At 24.8% G+C, this 20,332-nt stretch overlaps 3 protein-coding genes across 3 annotated transcripts; 1 reads left to right on the top strand and 2 right to left on the bottom strand. All coding sequences in view use genetic code 6, as the record gives it.

Moving 5' to 3' along the window:
• Positions 1–1,394: 1,394 nt before the first annotated feature.
• Positions 1,395–11,053, top strand: TTHERM_00140790 (transmembrane protein, putative; the record flags this gene model as incomplete). The annotated part of the gene is made up of 15 exons (XM_001011016.2): positions 1,395–1,866; positions 2,012–2,991; positions 3,054–3,276; positions 3,333–3,922; positions 3,983–4,300; positions 4,362–5,143; positions 5,199–5,311; positions 5,558–5,696; positions 5,755–6,163; positions 6,219–6,731; positions 6,782–7,376; positions 7,426–9,308; positions 9,379–9,480; positions 9,549–9,806; positions 9,863–11,053. The coding sequence occupies 15 exons, from the start codon at positions 1,395–1,397 to the stop codon at positions 11,051–11,053; spliced, it is 8,568 nt and encodes a 2,855-aa protein (XP_001011016.2).
• A 592-nt stretch (positions 11,054–11,645) lies between these two features.
• On the bottom strand, positions 11,646–13,819 carry TTHERM_00140780 (MFS transporter; the record flags this gene model as incomplete). The annotated part of the gene is made up of 9 exons (XM_001011015.2): positions 11,646–11,893; positions 11,955–12,135; positions 12,187–12,475; positions 12,527–12,618; positions 12,759–12,974; positions 13,077–13,145; positions 13,222–13,421; positions 13,491–13,668; positions 13,739–13,819. 9 exons carry the CDS (start codon positions 13,817–13,819, stop codon positions 11,646–11,648), a joined length of 1,554 nt encoding a protein of 517 aa, XP_001011015.2.
• Positions 13,820–14,524: 705 nt separating this feature from the next.
• On the bottom strand, positions 14,525–18,720 carry TTHERM_00140770 (tyrosine kinase domain protein; the record flags this gene model as incomplete). Its single annotated transcript, XM_001011014.1, has 3 exons — positions 14,525–17,799; positions 18,071–18,544; positions 18,681–18,720. The coding sequence occupies 3 exons, from the start codon at positions 18,718–18,720 to the stop codon at positions 14,525–14,527; spliced, it is 3,789 nt and encodes a 1,262-aa protein (XP_001011014.1).
• Positions 18,721–20,332: the final 1,612 nt, after the last annotated feature.

Here is a 20,332-nt window from a genome sequence, read left to right as displayed (position 1 = left end):
TTTTCTCTTTATTTTAAGTGTACATTAAATTTGAAATAGCTTGTATCTATTAAGTGATAATACTAAAGAATATTTATAAAATATAGCAAGGAGTATATGGATTTTTGAAAATAAAATAAATATGTATATATAATTAAAATACTACTTTATAATTTTGATATAAAGTTTTTTTTAATTTTTTACTTGAATTATTTTAATAAAATGATATTTTTATTTCCTAAAAATATAAATAGTAAAGAATATAAGCTTTATAGTTAAAAGTAAAAAGATTAAGAGTTGTAAATACTTAATAACCTTTTCTATTTTTCTAAATCTTCGTTGAAAAATATAGATCAAACAAACTATCAATCTAATTTTATGGAAATGTATTTTTATAAAAAATTCATTTAATATCTTATTAGCAATTTGTGGAAACCGAATAATCAATAATTATTTATAATGAGCTAAATAGAGAAAAGATGATCTTTCAAAATATAAAGAATACAATAGTTTATATCTACACTAATTTCATAAATAAAATAATATATAAAGTATCTTGTATATTTATCTAAAAAAAAGTTATTGTAGGATTGTAGGTTAATCAAATTAAAATTAGTAAAAAAAAAAATTTGATAAATTATTAAAGAAATAAATGCGTTGGGTGCTAGGCAGCTTATTATATTTATGCTGCTTTCTTTAATAATTAATAATTTATAAAAATATCCAGAATTTATTATAAAATAAAAAATTGAATTTAAAAATTGTGTTTTTTACATTTGACAATTTTTAGTCACAAAATTAAGAAAGATAATTTTTAAATAAATTTATAAAATAGAGAGTAATAAATATTACATTTTTTATTTTATCTCTGCAAAAAAATAATTAAAAATAAATTTAACTAGTAATTAATAAAATTAATTTAAAGAAAACACACACTTATTTTAACTATTAATCATTTTTTAAAAATGGAGCAAAATCATTTTAGTTGAATTTTTTCTGTTGATTAATTGATGTTAACAATATTTTAGTTACAAATTTTTATAAAGATTAGATTTTAATTTATAAAAACAAATTCTAATGGATGAAAATACTTAAATTGAATTAATATTTATTATTCACATATTTCAACTATTCATTTATTTATTGAGTGGTTAAAATGAAATTTACTTTAACAGAAGAAAAAAGAAGGTAAAAAATAATTCATAAACAAATGTATCAATAAGTAATATTTAAAATAAATCAAACAAGCTTCATTAGAATTCTTCTATTTATTTGTTATGTTTTACTTAATTAAAAGAATAGCTTGATAAAATAAATAAGAAAGATTGTTGTATTTCGTATCTGATATTTTTAGAAAAAAGCGGAAAATGAACTTGATAAAGAATAAAATCTTATTATTACAAGTCATCCTTTTAATGATAAGATTATTTTAGTGTTAGCCAATTTAAAGAAATCCAGGAGCTTCAGGATTTAGTTTAAAAATTACATTTGTGACATTTAATCCTCCATAAAATGCTAAATTCTTAACACTACAACTAAGTGATTTGTTGGGTATAAATTTTAGTAGTATCACAAAAATTTCATACTAAGCTGTAAATAACGATTAATTTTGTAAACTTGACAAAACCACTTCAATAAATGCTGTATTTGATTCCACCCAAAAAAAAATTTCAATTCCAAATCCTTTCACAATATTAGATACTAATTCTTAAATGCCATGTAGTGGATAAAATGTACCTCCAAATTGGTTAACTATACAAATAGTAAGTACCTTTTAATATGGAGGAACAATAAATATTTAAACGTTTTATGACTCTGTATAATATGGCACAACTAATTCTATTGGCCTTTCTACACCATTATAAGTATAACCAGATAATATTTTAGGTAAAAATAAATTAAATATTATTATATGCAAACTCTTTTTATATAATTTAATTAATATAAATAACAACACAACATAAAAATTCTTCTTTTTTGAATGAAGCTTCAAGGCTTAACACTTAAAAATAATTTTTTATTTTATTAAAAGATGCAAATATATAGTTTGGTTTCTCATCAACTACTCCATCGAAAATTATATCTGATATAGGTGAATACAGTTTAAAAGTGACAACTCCGACTCTCACTACAGCAATAAATTAAATTGCTTTAACTCTTCCAATGTATTGGTATCCTGATACTCTTTTACCTGATAGTGGCTGCTAGCAAACATCAGTACCATAATAAGCAAGCTTCAAATCTACATTACTAAGTTCATTATCAGCAACTGTTACTACTGATAATCCAAATGGTTTGTACAAAGTTGCATTAAGTTTCACATAAATAAATCTAAATGGTTAAATAGTTGATTTAACTTTTTAAATGACAAATCCATTTACATCCGCTAATATAGTATTAGAAGGAACCTAATTGATAATTATAGCAGCTTTTAATTATTAGTAGAGTCCTAGTTCAACTGTGTATACTGCCTTTTAAACATAATTTTCAAATACTAACGTGTAAGCATCATCTAAGACATTTCCAGATTGTAATTAAAACGGAAATGTATAAATACTATGCTCTCCTACAAGTAATGGAAGCTATACTAATTAAGCATGCATGTCAGGTTAGACTGTATTTGTAAAAATATTGATGTATCCTATTTTTTTTTAAGATATATACTCCTCTGTGTAATTTACTTTATCTAATCTTCCACCCAATTAGCAAGCTATAACTGGTATTACGATGCAAATTTAAAATGCTGGGTCACAAGCAGATGCTGGGGTACCATCGAATTCTGTTAGTACCAACAATTAAGTGATATTTTTTAATCAATATTTAAATGGTAATGTAAATTATTAATCCTATCCATTTATTTGCATGGCTGGCATATACATACAATGGTTATCTATTATTATACCATCATTTTAACTTCCTTATGATATAGATGGACTTAACATATCTGCATAATTCTTTGTTTAACCCTTTTTACCATTAGCAGGCTATAGTTAGTATAAAAGGGATCTCGTTGTAATTTATTTATTTTTAATTTTTAAAGCTCAAATTAAAATATTTTTTATATCAATTTTTAGTCTGACAAAATCTTGAATACTTAATGCAGTAACACTAAAATATAAATAAATTAAAATACTCTTAAAGCTGCTTAAGTAACAACTTCTAATTAAAATGACTTACAGGTAGGTGCAACTTCAGCAACTCACGAATTTACAATTAAAAGCTAATTTTCATTTCTTTCTACATCCGGAAAAATTTAACTTACTCTTCCCTCATCTTTATCAATAAATGCTGGTGGAAGTATATTAATAATTTTTTTTTAATTAGTAAACATAATTTAATTTTTAATTTAATAGCCTTTTCTTGTACTTTAAAATTTATTCTTACTGATAATTCACTGCTTTCTAATCCCACTACATGCACAAAAGCTGGTACACCTACTGTTGTTACCTTGTCATATACATATTCTGGAACTTAAAAGGCTATTGGATTTGTTTTTACTATAAATCAAGTGAAAAACCCAACAATAATATAATTTTCAAAGTTTTCAGTTTAAACATTCTTGAGAAATGGTGGTCTTTCTGAGTCTAATGATAATTCAAATACTTTTGGGTTTACCACTCTACCTGCTCCTTTTACTACAGCCTAGCTAGTAAATAATGCTCCAGGAGTAAAGAATGTTTACACGCTTTCTCCTTACAAACTTACACTTATCTCACCAGTTGATTTGCTAACCACTAACTAAATTATTGTTAATTTTCCAAATTATGTTTTAGAAATAAATAATATATCTGTTACTAGTCCTTCAACTGGTATCACTACTTCATCAAATAATTAATTTCCATTAACATTGACATTTACTCAATAAATTACTGCTAATACTCCAATTAATGTGCAGTTTACTATAAGAAATCCACCAGTTTCAAATTTAGACTACTAATTTTAAGTATCATTATTATTTCATTTTTATGATAATATTCTTTAATAATTAATATATTACATTTAGATTGTTGCATATGATGTTACACCAGATAAAACTTTTTTATAAAGCACTATTAACTATGGTAGTACAGATAATATTAAATTAGTAGGTTTTTCATCTTTTGGGGTAATTTCAAGTAGTCCTTAAAATTTAGCAACAGCTGTGTTTACAGTATCTTTCAATCCTACTGTACTACTTGCCAAACCGTCTATAATGATTTTAACTTTTACAGCACCAACTAATACTCATAATTTTCTAATAACTGCATAAACAACTTGCTCACCTATCACACCAGGGCTTACTCTAAGCTGCACTATTAATACACCTTCAACTAATTAGTTGGTATCTCTAAATAGAATGATTTCAAAAATAAATTAACAAAATATTTTTATAAATATAATAGACAGTTACTTTCAATACCGATATATAGCCATCTACAAACTATCAATTTAATATTTAAAATGTTTTAAATTATTTGAGTACATCTCCATACCAAATAACAGGAGATCTTGGGTACTCATAAAATTAGGTTGGAAATGAATCATCTTAGACTATTTAAAATACATAATTTTAGAGCTTATCTACAGTATAATTGGTGATTACAAACAGCTAACTAGGAATTGCAAGTTAATATTAATTTAATATCTAAACAGTATCTCCTTTCCCATAAAATGGTAATATAGTTGTAACAGCAACTGATCTAGTATAATTTGTACTGCCTTCTAGTGTAACTGTAAATTTATCTACTTGTACAGGGTCAGCGGGTGATACTACATCTAAATTAACTTTATCTTCTTGCTATCCAAATTAAGACCCATCCTTGATTACAATGTCTGTTAATAATCCTAACTAATTAATTCAGAACTCAAATACTCCATTCACTATAACTCTCAATGAAATAGTTGGCGGAACGCTTTATCCAATTAAATAATACACTTCTCCTAATCTCGTATACAAGAATAAATGTAATGTATCATCATTTTGTAAAACTTGCTAAGATGCCAATCCTTCAAGCTGCTTAACTTGCTATCCTCAAAATACTATTTATTATTAATCTTAAAATGTATATGTTTAAGAAATAATTTTAAATAGTGTACCTGCTGTTCCAAATTGTGTGGCTAGCTGTCCAGCATAGTCTTACTAAACTACTCAAAGTGGATAAAGTATATGCGCATCATGCAGCCCGTATTCGATATTTAAAAAATAAATTAAATATTTAATATTTTTAACAATTAATTAGGCCATGCACAGCTTGTATGAATTCATCTACTTTTTGCACTTCCTGCTCAGGCAATCTTTACTTAGATCCAACAATAAACACTTGCAGCGCAAATTGTCCTAATCTATATTTCTGTAATAAAAAAAAAATATTTTTTTAAATATTAATTGAATAACACAGATAAAAGTTTTTAAAACTGATAAATAACAACAATAATTGAATAAAATATAAATATTTTTGCTTTCATTGATCATTTTTTCAAAAAATATTTAAAAAATTTACTATAAAATAAAATAAGATAAAAAAATAAAAGATATTCAATAAAAAGGGCATTTTTGAAATGTTTTTTAAAATATTTTTTTTATTTATTTAATTTTTAGAGGGATCTAACAATAAATGTTAACTTTGCTCAACTGTAGGAAATTGTTTAACTTGTTCTTCTGCTGGTGTATGCACTTCATGCGATCCCAACTTTTATAAAAAATAAAATACATAATGTGTAACCTAATGTGATAGCTCGTAACTCTTTAAAAAATTTATTTACAGAAGTATATTAAAAATTATTTTTAATAATTAGATATTACCTAGCTAATGGAGGAACAGAATGTAAACCTTGCCCCACAGGATGCAATACTTGTACTTCTGATACAAACTGTACCGCTTGCTCTGTTGGATATATTAAATATTAAACAACATGTGTTTCAAGCTGCCCTTCAGGATATTCAAGGCTTATGCAAGGCGGAGTATATGTTTGTGGTCTATGTGATCCAAATTGCTAAGCTTGTGATACCATAAGCACTACTTGTACTTCTTGTTACCCTAACACATATTTGTATAACTAAAAATGTATTACATAATCTTAAATACCTGCTGGTAACTTTGGAGACAATGCAACATGGACAGTCTAACCTTGCATGAATTATTGTGTTGCATGTTCTTATAAATCACTGTGTACTACATGCTCTTAATCAGCAGTTGTTTATTAAGTAAATTTACTAATTTTTAAAAACTAAAAAAAATAATTTATTTGTTTAAATTTAGGGTGTCTGTTACACTACTTGTCCTAGTAGTGCTCCTGTACCAGACGGAGCTGGTGGTTGTAAATAGGCAATTGTGCCGGCAGCAGTATCAGATAATAGCTCTAAAGTAGTACCCTTCCCTATGCTTTTGTCATGCATAGCATTCTGCATATCTGTATACTTCTCTAAATATGAAAAACCTCAAACATTTGTTCCTGGTTGCATTGTGGGTTTTTGTGCTCTCTTTGAATGGATATCTTGGATAATATTGATAGCGATATGCTATTTAAATGATGGAATTATGTCAATAACTACAATTGCTGCTGCCGTAGGATTCGTCCTTATTTACCTATTTAATTTAGTTTATTACATATTATACAGAAAAACAATATCTAAAGATACCTCATTTATGGAGTGGGAATTATCTCATAAAAATAGGATGTGTAAAAATGTATCAATATTTTTTTCATGCCTCATTTCCTTCAAAATTTAAAAAATTATCTTCTGCAAGTATTTTAACTAAAACTTTTTTAAGGTAAATTTTATTTTGTAAAAATAAATATTCAAATTGCTTTTTAAATTAAGGCAAAACTTAAAGATATTGACTTATTATCTCCTTTCAATAAAGTTTCTGTGCTAAGTGTTATATTTAATAGCTTCTTAATTATTTTAAGTGCAGCCATATTTAGCTATAAATATCAAAATTCCACTTAGATTTATATTTTAAGTCTAGATACATTGCTTGTGACCATTTTTATGATTATTTTCATGATTTGGGAGGCATTGAAGAATGAAACCTTCTTTGAAGAAAACTACAATATGAATTTTGAACAAATGAGCTAATTTACTCAACGATTCTTCCCCTTCGACTAATCTTACATGGAGAGGGCAAGGTAAAGATCAGTTTATGGACATCTTAAAAAATCAGAGTCAAATTCTAGTCTTACCGAATTTGGCAAGGATAACAAAGTGACTAAAGTAGAACAATTACAGTAACCTTACAGTTAAGTAATGGACCCAAATGATATTTCAACAAATGCCGCTATAGATAGAAATGTATTAAATAACTCTAATAATGGAGCACCTTATCTTATTCAGGATGAGTTATCAGAGTCCTCTAAACCTGGAAAAAAGAGATAATTTGAGAAAAAGCATGTTGCTCCTGTATTTGACCATAAAAGTAAATTTTATTTAAAAAATACTGTTTTAAGATTTATTTTTTTTTAAAGATTTCCCACCTATAGAAGAAAACTCATTAGAAGATGAGGATGAAGATTATTATGATGAAGATTATTAGAATCAAACTATGAAAAAAATGGTTGGGGCCTCTAATATGGCAGGTTTAGCAAATTCAAAAGGCTTTGATAAAAATAAAATGATATCTCTGGATGATTAAGAAGATTTAGAAAATTAAAGAAACAAAAATTTAAATAATTCAAACTAATTTTAAAACAGTAACGGCTTCAACAAAAATAATGGTAGTGATTAAGTCCCCTCATAGTTAAATTAAAGTCACACAGTTTACTATGATCCTTAAGATCCTTCAGGATAAATGATGAACAATGTAAGTATGGGAGTAGGATTGCAAGAAGATGAAAATGATGGAGAAGGAGAAGAGGTACGCTAACGATTATTTTCTAAATAGTCTGGTGATGAAAATATGAAAGAAAAAGCAGCTTTGATTGCAGGTACTTCTTTAATTGGAGGAGCAGTAGTAGGTGCTGCAGCTGCCTAAAGTGCAAATAATAAGAATGAATAATAGTAATTAGTTGACTAAAATGGAAATAGGATAGATAAAGATGGCAATCTTATAGACAAAGATGGTAATAAAATTGATAAAGAAGGCAATAGAATTGACAAAAACGGTAATAAGATTGATAAAGATGGAAATATGATTGATAAAGATGGTTATATAATTGATAAAGAGGGGAATAAGATTGATAAAGATGGAAATAAGATTGATAAAGATGGAAATAAGATTGATAAAGATGGAAATAAGATTGATAAAGATGGAAATAGAATTGATAAAGATGGAAATAAAATAGACAAAGATGGTAATAGGATCGATAAAGATGGTAACAGAATTGATAAAGACGGTAATAGAATTGATAAAGATGGTAATAGGATTGATAAAGACGGACATAGAATCGATAAAGATGGAAATAGAATTGACAAAGACGGGAATAGAATTGATAAAGATGGAAATAAGATTGATAAAAATGGTAATAGAATTGACAAAGATGGGAATAGAATTGATAAAGATGGTAATATAATTGATAAAGATGGTAACAGAATCGATAAAGATGGAAATAGAATTGACAAAGATGGAAATAGAATTGACAAAGATGGAAATAGAATTGACAAAGATGGAAATAGAATTGACAAAGACGGCAATAGGATTGATAAAGATGGACATAGAATTGATAAAGATGGAAATAAAATTGATAAAGATGGTAATAGAATTGACAAAGACGGCAATAGGATTGATAAAGATGGAAATAGAATTGACAAAGACGGGAATAGAATTGATAAAGATGGTAATAGAATTGATAAAGATGGAAATAGGATTGATAAAGATGGTAATAGAATTGACAAAAATGGTAACAGAATTGATAAAGATGGTAATAGAATTGACAAAGACGGTAATAGGATTGATAAAAATGGTAATAGAATTGACAAAGATGGGAATAGAATTGATAAAGATGGTAATAGAATTGATAAAGATGGTAACAGAATCGATAAAGATGGAAATAGAATTGACAAAGATGGTAACAGAATTGATAAAGATGGAAATAAAATTGACAAAGATGGTAACAGAATTGATAAAGATGGTAATAGAATTGACAAAGACGGCAATAGGATAGATAAAGATGGAAATAGAATTGACAAAGATGGCAATAGAATTGACAAAGACGGCAATAGGATTGATAAAGATGGACATAGAATTGATAAAGATGGAAATAGAATTGACAAAGATGGTAACAGAATTGATAAAGATGGTAATAGAATTGACAAAGACGGTAATAGGATTGATAAAGATGGTAACAGAATTGATAAAAATGGAAATAAATTAGATAAAAATGGAAAGGTTTTAGATGATAAAAACAAAAAGGTAAAGAATAAGAACTATTTTTATAAAAATGATTTTTTAATTTTAAATAATAAATAAATATTAATACAAGGCTGAAGATGACATGTTGTTTTATTTTAATAATCCTCTTAACGACTAAAATGAATAAAATAAAAACAACCAAAAGGAAGGATAATAGGATAAGACAAAAAAAGTATGAATTTTAAAAAATTACATTAAAAATTATGATAAATTATTTTATTATTTATTTGAATTGAATAGGCTTAAAATTTAGATGAAAATAAGGTAGAGAAAATTATGCCAGAAGTCGAAGATTTGGATGAGGATTTATCTAAAAAAGATAAAAACTAAAATGAAATGGGTAAAAATAAGAAAATGATAACTCCTAATGATATTGTAAAAGGAAACAATAAGAATCAGAAAGGTCCATAAAAGAACAATTTGTTTGGTACTTCAGATGATGAAGGAGCTAATCAAAATTCAAAAAAGAAAAAAGGACAATCTGAAAAAAAGAACAATGTAATAGATATTGTTTAAATTATATTTATGTTAACTAATTTATTGATTTAACATAGATTTATGATTCTGATGAAAGTTTGCACACAGCTAGTGAGGCGGAAATGAATTTCAATGAAATTAGTCCAACAGACTTCAATATACTTAACTAAAGATATGAAGAAGACTATTTTGTTTAACCACCTTAAAGTGCACTTTAAATGTAACTTCTCTAATAAAGCTTGAGTTAACTAAATAGAAATATTTCTAGCAGCCAAAGTTAAGCCTTTATGAATAATACTGGGTTCGATGGAAATAATACAAGGTAATCATAACCATAGGCAGGATAGTTCACAACTGGAGTTGGAAATAGCTAAGGATTTGATAAAAAGATGGTGAATTAATTTGGTTAGAACAATATTGATGGCTCAAGCAAATTATAACAAAATTAATAAAAGTAAAAGACTTTACAGCCAAGTAACTCGAATTTATCTATGAACAGTTAAAATCCATAAAATGGTATGAACAAATCAAATAGTCCAGTGAAAAGGTAAAAGCAGGTTGGACTTAATAACTCACGCTCTTAAAATGTTAATGCTCTCTCAGTAGACATAAAGCAAAATACTTAGCCTAACATTTAAGGATAGAGCAATAATCTAAGTACAATCAACTCAAATAATAATGGAAATATTAATCCTATATTAGCTAATCCTAATGCAAATGGCAATACAACAGACTAACTCTTAATAGAAAACTTCGATGATTTTAATAATAACACTTCTTCTTAAACTGCTATACCTTAAGGTTTTTACCAAAATCAATTTAATTCAAGTTTTAACAATTAAGATCCTCGAATGAGCTACACTTAAATGAATAGAGGCAATCTAAGTAGTAGGTCTAAAGGTAATTCACCTTCAAGTTAGAATATAGCTTACAAAGTTCCTGCTGTTGACGTAAACAAATTAAAGAATTTAGAAAAGATATATCTTCAAAGAATAGAAGCTAATGTTAATTCCTCATAAAGCTCTAGAAAGAATGCCTTGAAAAAGAAAAAAAAGAAAATCTAGAGAGAATTATCACACACGTCTAATCTTTAAGTAAATCCAACTTAAGGAATGAAATCTCCTGGAGACATGTCTGAAATTTATTTTGGAGAAAGAGGTTAGAAATTTGACCCTACAATGTTAGACCATAATGGAGAAGAAGTTATTGATTTTGATGATGAAGAAGATGTTGGACCTGAAAATGTAAATTTTGATTAAAACTTTTGATAATTTTTATTGAAAAGTTTAAAGAATTTATTAATATCACTAAAATTATGTTTGTTTATGATGTATATTATATAAAAACTTTTTTATTATATAAATGTATTTTTTATATTTAAAAATACTTTATTAATTTAAATTATTGATTGATTGAGGTTTACTTGCATAAAATAAATTTTAGAAATAATTAATGTAATATTTATTCATTTTTTATTTTTAAACATAAAATAAGTGAAGCAATTTAACAAAAAACATTTCCTTATTGATAAAAATTTCTACAAAATTGAATTTGATATATTAATTATTTGAGAATTTACTTTTTATTAAAAAACAGGAAAGAAAATAAGTAAAATATTTTTCTAATTTTATTTTTTCATTAAAGTTCACATTTTTCTTTTTAATTATATTTTTAGTCAATTTAGGAAAAATTTTATTAAACAAAAATATTTGTATAAATCAACAAATAAATACCATAAATATTCAAAATAAATTTTATAATATGTAAATATGTTTGAATGTTTTTATCTAGTAACAATAAAAATTATACTTTTTAGTAAGGTATATATTTTTTTATTAATTGTTGTTGAAAAAAACATTTTCAAATATACAGAGTTTATTTTTCATCATCTTAAAATTCTGCATTTTAATTTTCAATTCCTTCTTAAGTTTCTCTAAATATTTCTGCATGATTGTTGCTTGAAATTAATCCATCTTCTTCATCGTTTGTACTGCTTTTCTTGAATTCATTTTCTTATTATGAACTAGTAGCTGAACTTCTGTAGCTACTTTTATTATTTTCTTCTAAATTGAGCATGATTAAGTTCTAGTCTGCCTCATTTAGACTTACTAACATTTTTAAATTTCAAATAAAATTAATTTCAAATAGTAAATAAATGTATTTGATTACTTTTTTATTAGGAGTCAATTCTTTGAAGAACAAATGACAAATATATTGAAACCAGAGAAATAACCAAGAATGTTATCACAACGGTTATTGAATTACCTTAGACTTTGATAAAAGCAATTATTAAAGGCATAAGTCCAGTGCCTAAATTTTAAATAGAACTCATCAAACCATAGCCAATACCCTAAATAATAATCAAATGTTATTATAATAAATTTTAAATGTTTTATTTTACCAATCTTTTTGAAGGAACAACATAAGAAACAGTTGGCCAAATAACAGCCCCAAAAATAGCATAGCTGAATCCTAAAATTGCCAATGAAGTAATAGGATATACAAAAGGAAGTAGTATAAATGAAATCAAAGTTAAAAAGCTAGAGAAAATGAGTAATCTTACTCTTTATCCATATTTATCACAAATTAAACCAAAAACTGGGAATAAAAGACATGCCATTATATAAGGTACACTCATCATTTCACCAGCAATTTCTTAGTTTCTCTAAACTGAATTTTCCTTTGGCAGCCTTTTAATTCAAAATAATTACTTAAACTAAATTCTTAGGATAAAACATTACCACAAATCAGTTAAAATAGAACTTGAGAAAGTATTAAATGAAATGACTGTAATATATAGGGAAACCATCAAGCATGTTAACACCCAAAAAATCTATTAAATTTAAAATTTATATATAATAAATATTAAGTTTAATTAATTATAAAATAAAAAGTTATAAAATTTGAAATTTTAAAAAACTATTTATTTCAAATAATAATTTTAAAATAAAGAAGTTGTAAATATGTTATTACCTAAGTAAATTTAGAAGTATTTTTTTGTATTTTCTTGAAAATATTTTTGATGTATTCCCAATTAGAAACTTGTTATTATGGTTAGGAAGCCATTATTTGATCAACTAGTCCTTAGTTATTTAATTTATAATCAAGATAAACTAGTAAAATAGAACTAAACATGCTAAATAGACAGACAAACACTCCAAATGTAAAGCAAGTGTTCATTGATCTATACTAAATATTTAATTAAAAATAATAATTAAAATTATAATTTCATTTTAACATATGCTAATTTTTATGAAATAAAAAAATATGTTTGAAATCAATAGTCCTTACTTCAGCGATTCTAGGAGTTAAGAAGGTATTTAAAATACTAGCTACACGGATCATGCTAAGATTTATTGACTATAAATTAGTATAAAAAAAAATGTCATTTCTTTATTTATATAAAACTCAAATTTGTTTTTGATAAAATAATTACTTAGGCAAAAGATAATTCACTTCCTTAAAACCAATTGACTATCAATGTATTAATACAAATATTAACAGATTCACCTCCAATTCCAAATACGAAACGACCAAAAATCATGAGCTCAAGACTACGGAATTTCATTCCCATTGATATGATGACTTATCCTAAAGTAATAAAAAAGACAAACACTATTGTCATTTTTCTGTAGCCTAAACATTTTTAAAGATTTGATTGATTAATTAAATTATATTTACTTTTATAAAAAATAAATTGTTTACCAATTTTATCAGTGAGAACTCCTCCAAAAAGAGGAAGAATAACGTTAGGAAGTGAGTATATAGTATATAAAAAACTATATAAAATTTCAGTATTTTCTTTGCCATAAATTGGAGCAAAATAATCAACAAGTTGCATCTATATTACTGCAGGAATATCAATGATATAATAGTCAGAGAACTTTTTTCATTAAAAATGATTTGTTAACAACTTTTTCTAATATTATTAAAATATTTTGATGTATTCTTACTATAGCCATGCAACTTAATATTAAGATTAGGAATCTTATATGCTGTTTGGCTGTGCTCCCTTACAAACTAGGGTTTTTCATTAGTAGATATAGGTATAACTTACTTTTATTAATAGCTCTTATTATTACAAAATTGATTAAATCTTATAAGATTGACTTATTATTTTACTAATATCAAAGCTAACACTAACTAACAAATATACAATCATCAAATCTTTTCACTTAGTATAATGTAGGTTTTTGAGTATGTTTTTAAATAATAATATTAAAAACGGATTTGTTTATACACTCTTACCATAATATCATAAATTTAATATTTAATAATAGTTAATTTTAAATTTAAATTAAATTTTTTATGTAAAATTAAGAAAGACTGAATAATAAATTTTTAAATAATGTAAAGAAAGATTTTAAAAAGTGTTATTAGAAATTGCATACTTAAAAGTAACATAAATATTTATTTATTTATTGTATTATATTATATTTATAAATAGCAATTAAATAAAATACGAGAGAGTATCTATTTACAAAGTAAAAATTTTTTATTTTTTATTTGTTTGGTTATTTATAATTTAAAATTTATATTTTAATTTGTTAATTGATAAGCTTAATAAATTAAAATCGAATATTTTATTTGTTTTATTTAGTATTTAGTTTATTTAAATTTAAACTTTTTTTATAATTAATTGTTTATTTTTGTTTAAAGTACTGCATTTTTCTCTTAATAATTTGGATATAGTTGTAATTATTATTAAAAGTTATTTATTCATTTTTTTTAATTAAAATTCAAATTTTTGGAAAGTTTTAAAATTTATTTTCAGTTTTAGCCATATTTACAAATGCTTACGAGCGCTTAACAAATTCATGTTCTGGTTTTAATATAATGGTATAAATGTTGAGAGCTTCTGTGTAGTATTTCACTGCAAAAGAAAATTTTTAAAGATAGTGATAGATCATTCCTCTAATTTCGAGAATGATTCCTACACCAACATGATAATAATCGTAAACCTATCTATATAAAATATAGGCTTCTTCGTTTACTTATAGAGCTCTTGTGTATAAAGGATTTATAGCTTCATCAAGGGGATTGTCTTTAAATCTGAACTATTTTCTCAGAGATTCATTTATAGTGTCCATCTTATAGAGCTTTTTCATAATTTTAATAGCCCTTTCAAAATGCCTTATTGCTTGTTCGTGATTATGAATACCACTATGAACTAATACTATACCTAGTTTGTTTAGGCAATTAACTACTCTCTCGTTCTCTGTTCCATATGCTTATATTGTGTCTTGCAAAGCACTTTCTAAATACTGGATTGACTAGGAATTGTTCTGAAGGTGATCATAGACAGTACCCATATTTTTTTTTATACAGCTAATTCTTTTTAAATTTTTTTCTGGGTTTTCGTTGACTATTTCAAGTGCCTTTTAATAATTTTCTAGAGAAGACTGATATTGCTATAAGTGTTTTTTAACTAGGCCAATATAAACAAGTAAATCGGCAATTTCTTCTTTTTCTATAGAGTCTTTAAGCATTTCCTTTTTTTTCAGACTCTCATCATAGTATAAGAGAGCAGCTTAGTAATCTCCTTAAAAACAGTGAGCAGAGCCCAACATTTGGTAAACTTCACTAATTTACAAATCATTTAAATCTTTACTTTGTTTAAGCAGTTCAAGAAGCTGCTAATAAAACTTTATTGATGAATTGAATTTCGACATTTTATGATCTAATCTTCCAAGATTTTTAAGTAAATTAATTTAATCAAATGGAGATAAGCACTGAAAGTGCTTTTCGTATAATTCTTAGTAAGTATCTCTCGCCTTTTAGAATTTCAATAAACTCTCATAAGCCTGTGCTCTTGCAATCATATATTAAATTTTTTATGTAATTGAAAGATTGCTCTAGTTTTTAGTTTCAATAAGCTTTAAAAATTGCAGTTCATTAACTTTGTTTTCTATAAAATCACTCTTATGATGTTCTGCAGGTTCGTTAGCTTTACATTCTTCAAATAAATTCTGAGTTATATTTTCTTTTTTGTTTTATTTTGCTAACTTCTTTTATTGCTGAAGATTTTTTTATTAGTTTTATTAATCACTTGCTTATTTATTAATTTTAGTTATTATCCCTACCTCAATATTATTTTCTTAGTTTGAATTTGTCTGTTAATATTATTCTATTTATTTTTTTTACTATTCTTCTTCATCCTCATCTTCTTCTTCATAATCTTCATTTTATTCATCTTCATCATCAATACTTTCATCTTCCTCATAGTCGGAAAATGAATGCTATTTACTATTATTTTTATTGTTTTAGTTTGAATATTTAGAACTCCCAACTACGATCTTATCATTTAAAATATTTTCGTATGTATTATTTAAATTAAATAATATTTAGCGAGAAGGTTGGCGCACCTTTTCTTCTTAAAATAGCTCACTTTAAGACTATGGAATATTTCTACCTTATTATGCGAAGGTATCAATTAGTTAAGTTTAATTAATAGATTTAGTAACTTTGTTTTAATCAATTGTATTAGAAGAAGATGATGATTCATAATTAAAAGTCATTCCTTCTAATTCCTAAGAAATTTTACTAAGTTATTCCTCAATAAAATTCAATACTTGATTGATATTAGGTCTATACTTTGGATTGTAGCTAATCATCTTGGAAATGAGCTTATCTATTTAATCATCTTCTTATAATTTAGATTATAGGTAATCTTCAGTTGTAGAAGTTTTGCTTTTATGCCCATTATAATATGAAAGATCATCAAGGTATTTCATTTAATAAAAGCACAAGCCCAAAGAATAGATATCATTTGAATAAGGTTCATACATAACTTCTCTAGTCTCATTAGTTTTAATATTCAATTGTTTAAATTCAGAGTTGCTTTTATTTTTTTAAGAAGATTATGCCTAATTGGCATCTAAATTTTTTTCCTCCTCATCCTTTTTCATATCAAAGTTATTATGTTGAATTATTTAATTGTTTTTATTAGGATTTTCAGAGTTTTCTATTTTTTAATTATTTTCAGATTTAATGCAATCATTTTAATAGTTTTGCTCTTAACTTTATAATTCAATCACTTTATCAAAAACCATATTTAATTCTTTATTTTTGTTGTTCTCATTTATTTACTCGTTGGATAAGTTATTTGGAGAATCGTTCAATAATTAATTTGCTAACTAATTCGCTTGCTTAATACTGTTAAGTCCATTCAATAATTCAGGACTCATATACCTCTTGGTTCCTCTAGGAGAATGAAGATAATCAAAGTTAATTTCTTCAACGACTTTAGCTTCACCAAAATCGGCTAATTTGTATGATTATGATTTGAGACAATATAAAATATTAGAAGGTTTTATATCTCGATGAACTATATTTTTTTTAGCTAAGCTCTGCAAAGCCAAAGAAATCTGTTTCATTATTGTCAATAGTTCAACAGTAGTCCAATGAGCTTGACAAATTATACGTTATTTAAGAATATCTTCAAGACTTGCTTAAGCCAATTCCATAACAATGACTAGATATTGCTGAATTTCTATAACTTAGTTTCTCTCCATTTGTTAATCATATAAATATATATCATAATATTTTATAATATTTTTATCATCACTTAATTATTTCATGATTTCTGTTTCAGTGATGGCTTTACTAAAGAAGATTTTTTTAATGAATTTCAAAGCATATTGTACTTATGTGTTGTTATCTTTTACTTTTATGACATTTCCAAATGCACCTTTTCCAAGCATTTAAGATTTTCCGCTCCCCATGTTTGCAGACCAACTATTTTAAATAAATATGTCTTCGATAACCCAATCATACTTTTTATCTTCATCTAAACGTTGAAATCCCCATGAATTTTAGCTGTTATACTCATTCATTCTAATAAGATCAGTAATATTACCCTATCCCTATTTTTTTCTGAACTGATTTTTTTCGTCAATAAAACGAGCTTAACAATATTGTGAGATTGAAGCTCTTTAATTATTTATACCAATACCATCAATATAAGAGTTATAGCTGACTTCTCCTGAGTTTATCTTGTTTCCATTATACACAGCTATTATTCAAAGATTTTATTTTAATTTATAAAAAAGTTAATCTAAAATATAAATAATTAAAATTTATTTTTTGTAAAAATTATAATTTTCCAAATTGATTTTTTAATCAGTTCGCTGGTTTTGATAATTTCATAAATTATTACTAATTTAATCTCAAAATAAAATGATTTTTTTACCATAAAGAAACATTAAAGATATATTAAGAATGTACCTCAATTATTTTAAAATATAAAAATTAAAATGTCTAAAATTTTAAATATATTTATTTACCTTTTTCTTCTAGCAATTCACGCTGTGTTTTATTTTAGACTAATTAAAATTATTCTTCGTTTGTTTCTATTTTCCTTTTTTTTATCAGCTTTTATTCCTAGTAATAGCATTTTGAGCTCAATTTTTTATCCAAATATATTTCTTTTTCAGATTTACGTAATTATTAAATTGAATACTATTCTTCTTCAAAAGCTTAACAAAAATTAGCAGAGTATAAATTGCATTATGATGGTTGATTTTATTCTATTTCATTTTAAACAATATTCCCAACTTAACCGCTTCCTGAGAGATAGTATTAGTGTAATAAATTATTTTAATTTAACAAAAATAAGCTATTGTCCTTGAATATTTGTTGGTTTTGCTCGTATCCAGAATAAAAATTCATTTGTTACTACTCTATTCCATTGATTTGATATGGATTATACGCATTTTACAAAATTAAAACTTAATCTGCTCTTTCTTTAGATTGCTAACCTATTTATAAAACAGAAATTAGATGTATGATTTTTAATAATTTTCTATTAAGCTAAGTTTATAATTATGCTGCTTTCTAGCCATATTAAACCTATTTAATAGCTAAATAATTAATTTTAAGTGTGTAAATAAATACCATCATCTTAGTAAAAAATCATGCTGTTATTATTATTCATCAAGCGATTTCTTTTGATTTTAAAGAAAGATATGCTTAAATTCTGTTTTGATGAAAATGTTAGACCAATTAATCACTAAATACTTTGTTGTATATATTTTATTACTATATATCAATCCTGCTCCTACCTAATTAAATTTTTAAAAATCATTCAATTTTTAATTGTTATTGTGAATCTAATTTGTATAAAAAATTAATAATTGTTTGTATTTAATAAAAAAGTAGAAAAATTTTCTTTAAAATTATAAAATTACAACTTTAAATTAATTTGGCACTAAAAAATAGTGCGTGAAAGCTTTAATTTTTTTATAATAATAATGGTTATGGTAAAAAGTTAAAAATCTTTCTTTCTACAAAAATATGTCAAATTATTTACAAAATTTTGAAGTAAATTTGCCAATTTTCTTATTAAAAAGGAACTTTTTTTAACTATTTTTACAATGTTTGTATTAAATTTATTATTTCTTTCTTTAATGTATTATTTGTAAATTGGTTATTAAATTATATATATGACGATGCAGGTTCAAATAAATATCTATATTTTAGAAACAAAGGAGATTTAACTTTTTTATGAAAATTATTTTGTTATTTTAATTAAATAAATGTGATTATGTTACTTTGACCCCACTCACTTCTGTAGGCAGACTTTGTAATCTTCAAATTTTTATATGTATTTTAAAATGCAAAAAAATAATTAATATTTTTTGAGTATAGAATATTGTTTATATAAAAATAAGCCTTACGAATAGTAAATTAAAAAAGAAAGAAGTGATGAAATTAAAAGCTTTCACTATAATGCAAACCAGAGCCTTCTTGCATACTTAAATGATATTAAAAATTAATTTTCAATATATTTAAATTAAACTTTGTTTGCATACTAAAAGGATTACGTCATTTGCTCTGTTAGCATAATAATCTTTATTAAAATTTACATAGCTTCCCTTAATTAATAAATCGCGTCATATATATCATATTGATGCAAATAATATTATATAGATGGATAATAATAATTTTGCCTCAAAACATTAGCTTGAAATTTAATTAACCTTTATTTTGTTAAGCGTATTATTTAAGCTGAAGTTGACAAAAAATGTGTAATCAATTTCATTATAAAAATATTTTTGGAAATTCACTGAATGAGTTAGCTTATTTTGAAAAATGAAAAGGCATAATTTATCACTTTGTAAAATAGATATAATTGATTGATTATCTAGTTTAATTATACCATAATTCCTCCATAAGGTTCGTTTCTTGATTTGTGAGGTATAGATTATTTTGAAATTATAACTCATAAAACTCTAACAAATTTTTGAAATTTGCTACTTTAAGTATCTATTAATTACGGTATTATATTAAATAAATAAAATTTTTTTTTTATTTTTAAGCAAAATAATTTGTTTAAAGATATATTTTAATTTTAACTATTTTCGTTTATTAGTACTGAAATTAACTTAATACCAAAGCAAAAGCTAAAATTAGATGCCAAATATTTTTTTAAGCAATCCAAAAGATTTTAATTAAATGTAATAGTGTGAACTTTAACTTGTAAATTAAATAATAATTATTTTATGTTTGTAACCTCAAAAAAAGATAAATAATTTTTTATTAGTTCA

The sequence above is a fragment of the Tetrahymena thermophila genome (assembly GCF_000189635.1).
Source record: "Tetrahymena thermophila SB210 genomic scaffold scf_8254747, whole genome shotgun sequence".
In the NCBI taxonomy this organism is placed as follows: Eukaryota; Ciliophora; class Oligohymenophorea; order Hymenostomatida; family Tetrahymenidae; genus Tetrahymena; species Tetrahymena thermophila.
The sequence above is the reverse complement of the archived record's forward strand: the minus strand, read 5'-3'. Positions and strand labels throughout refer to the sequence as shown.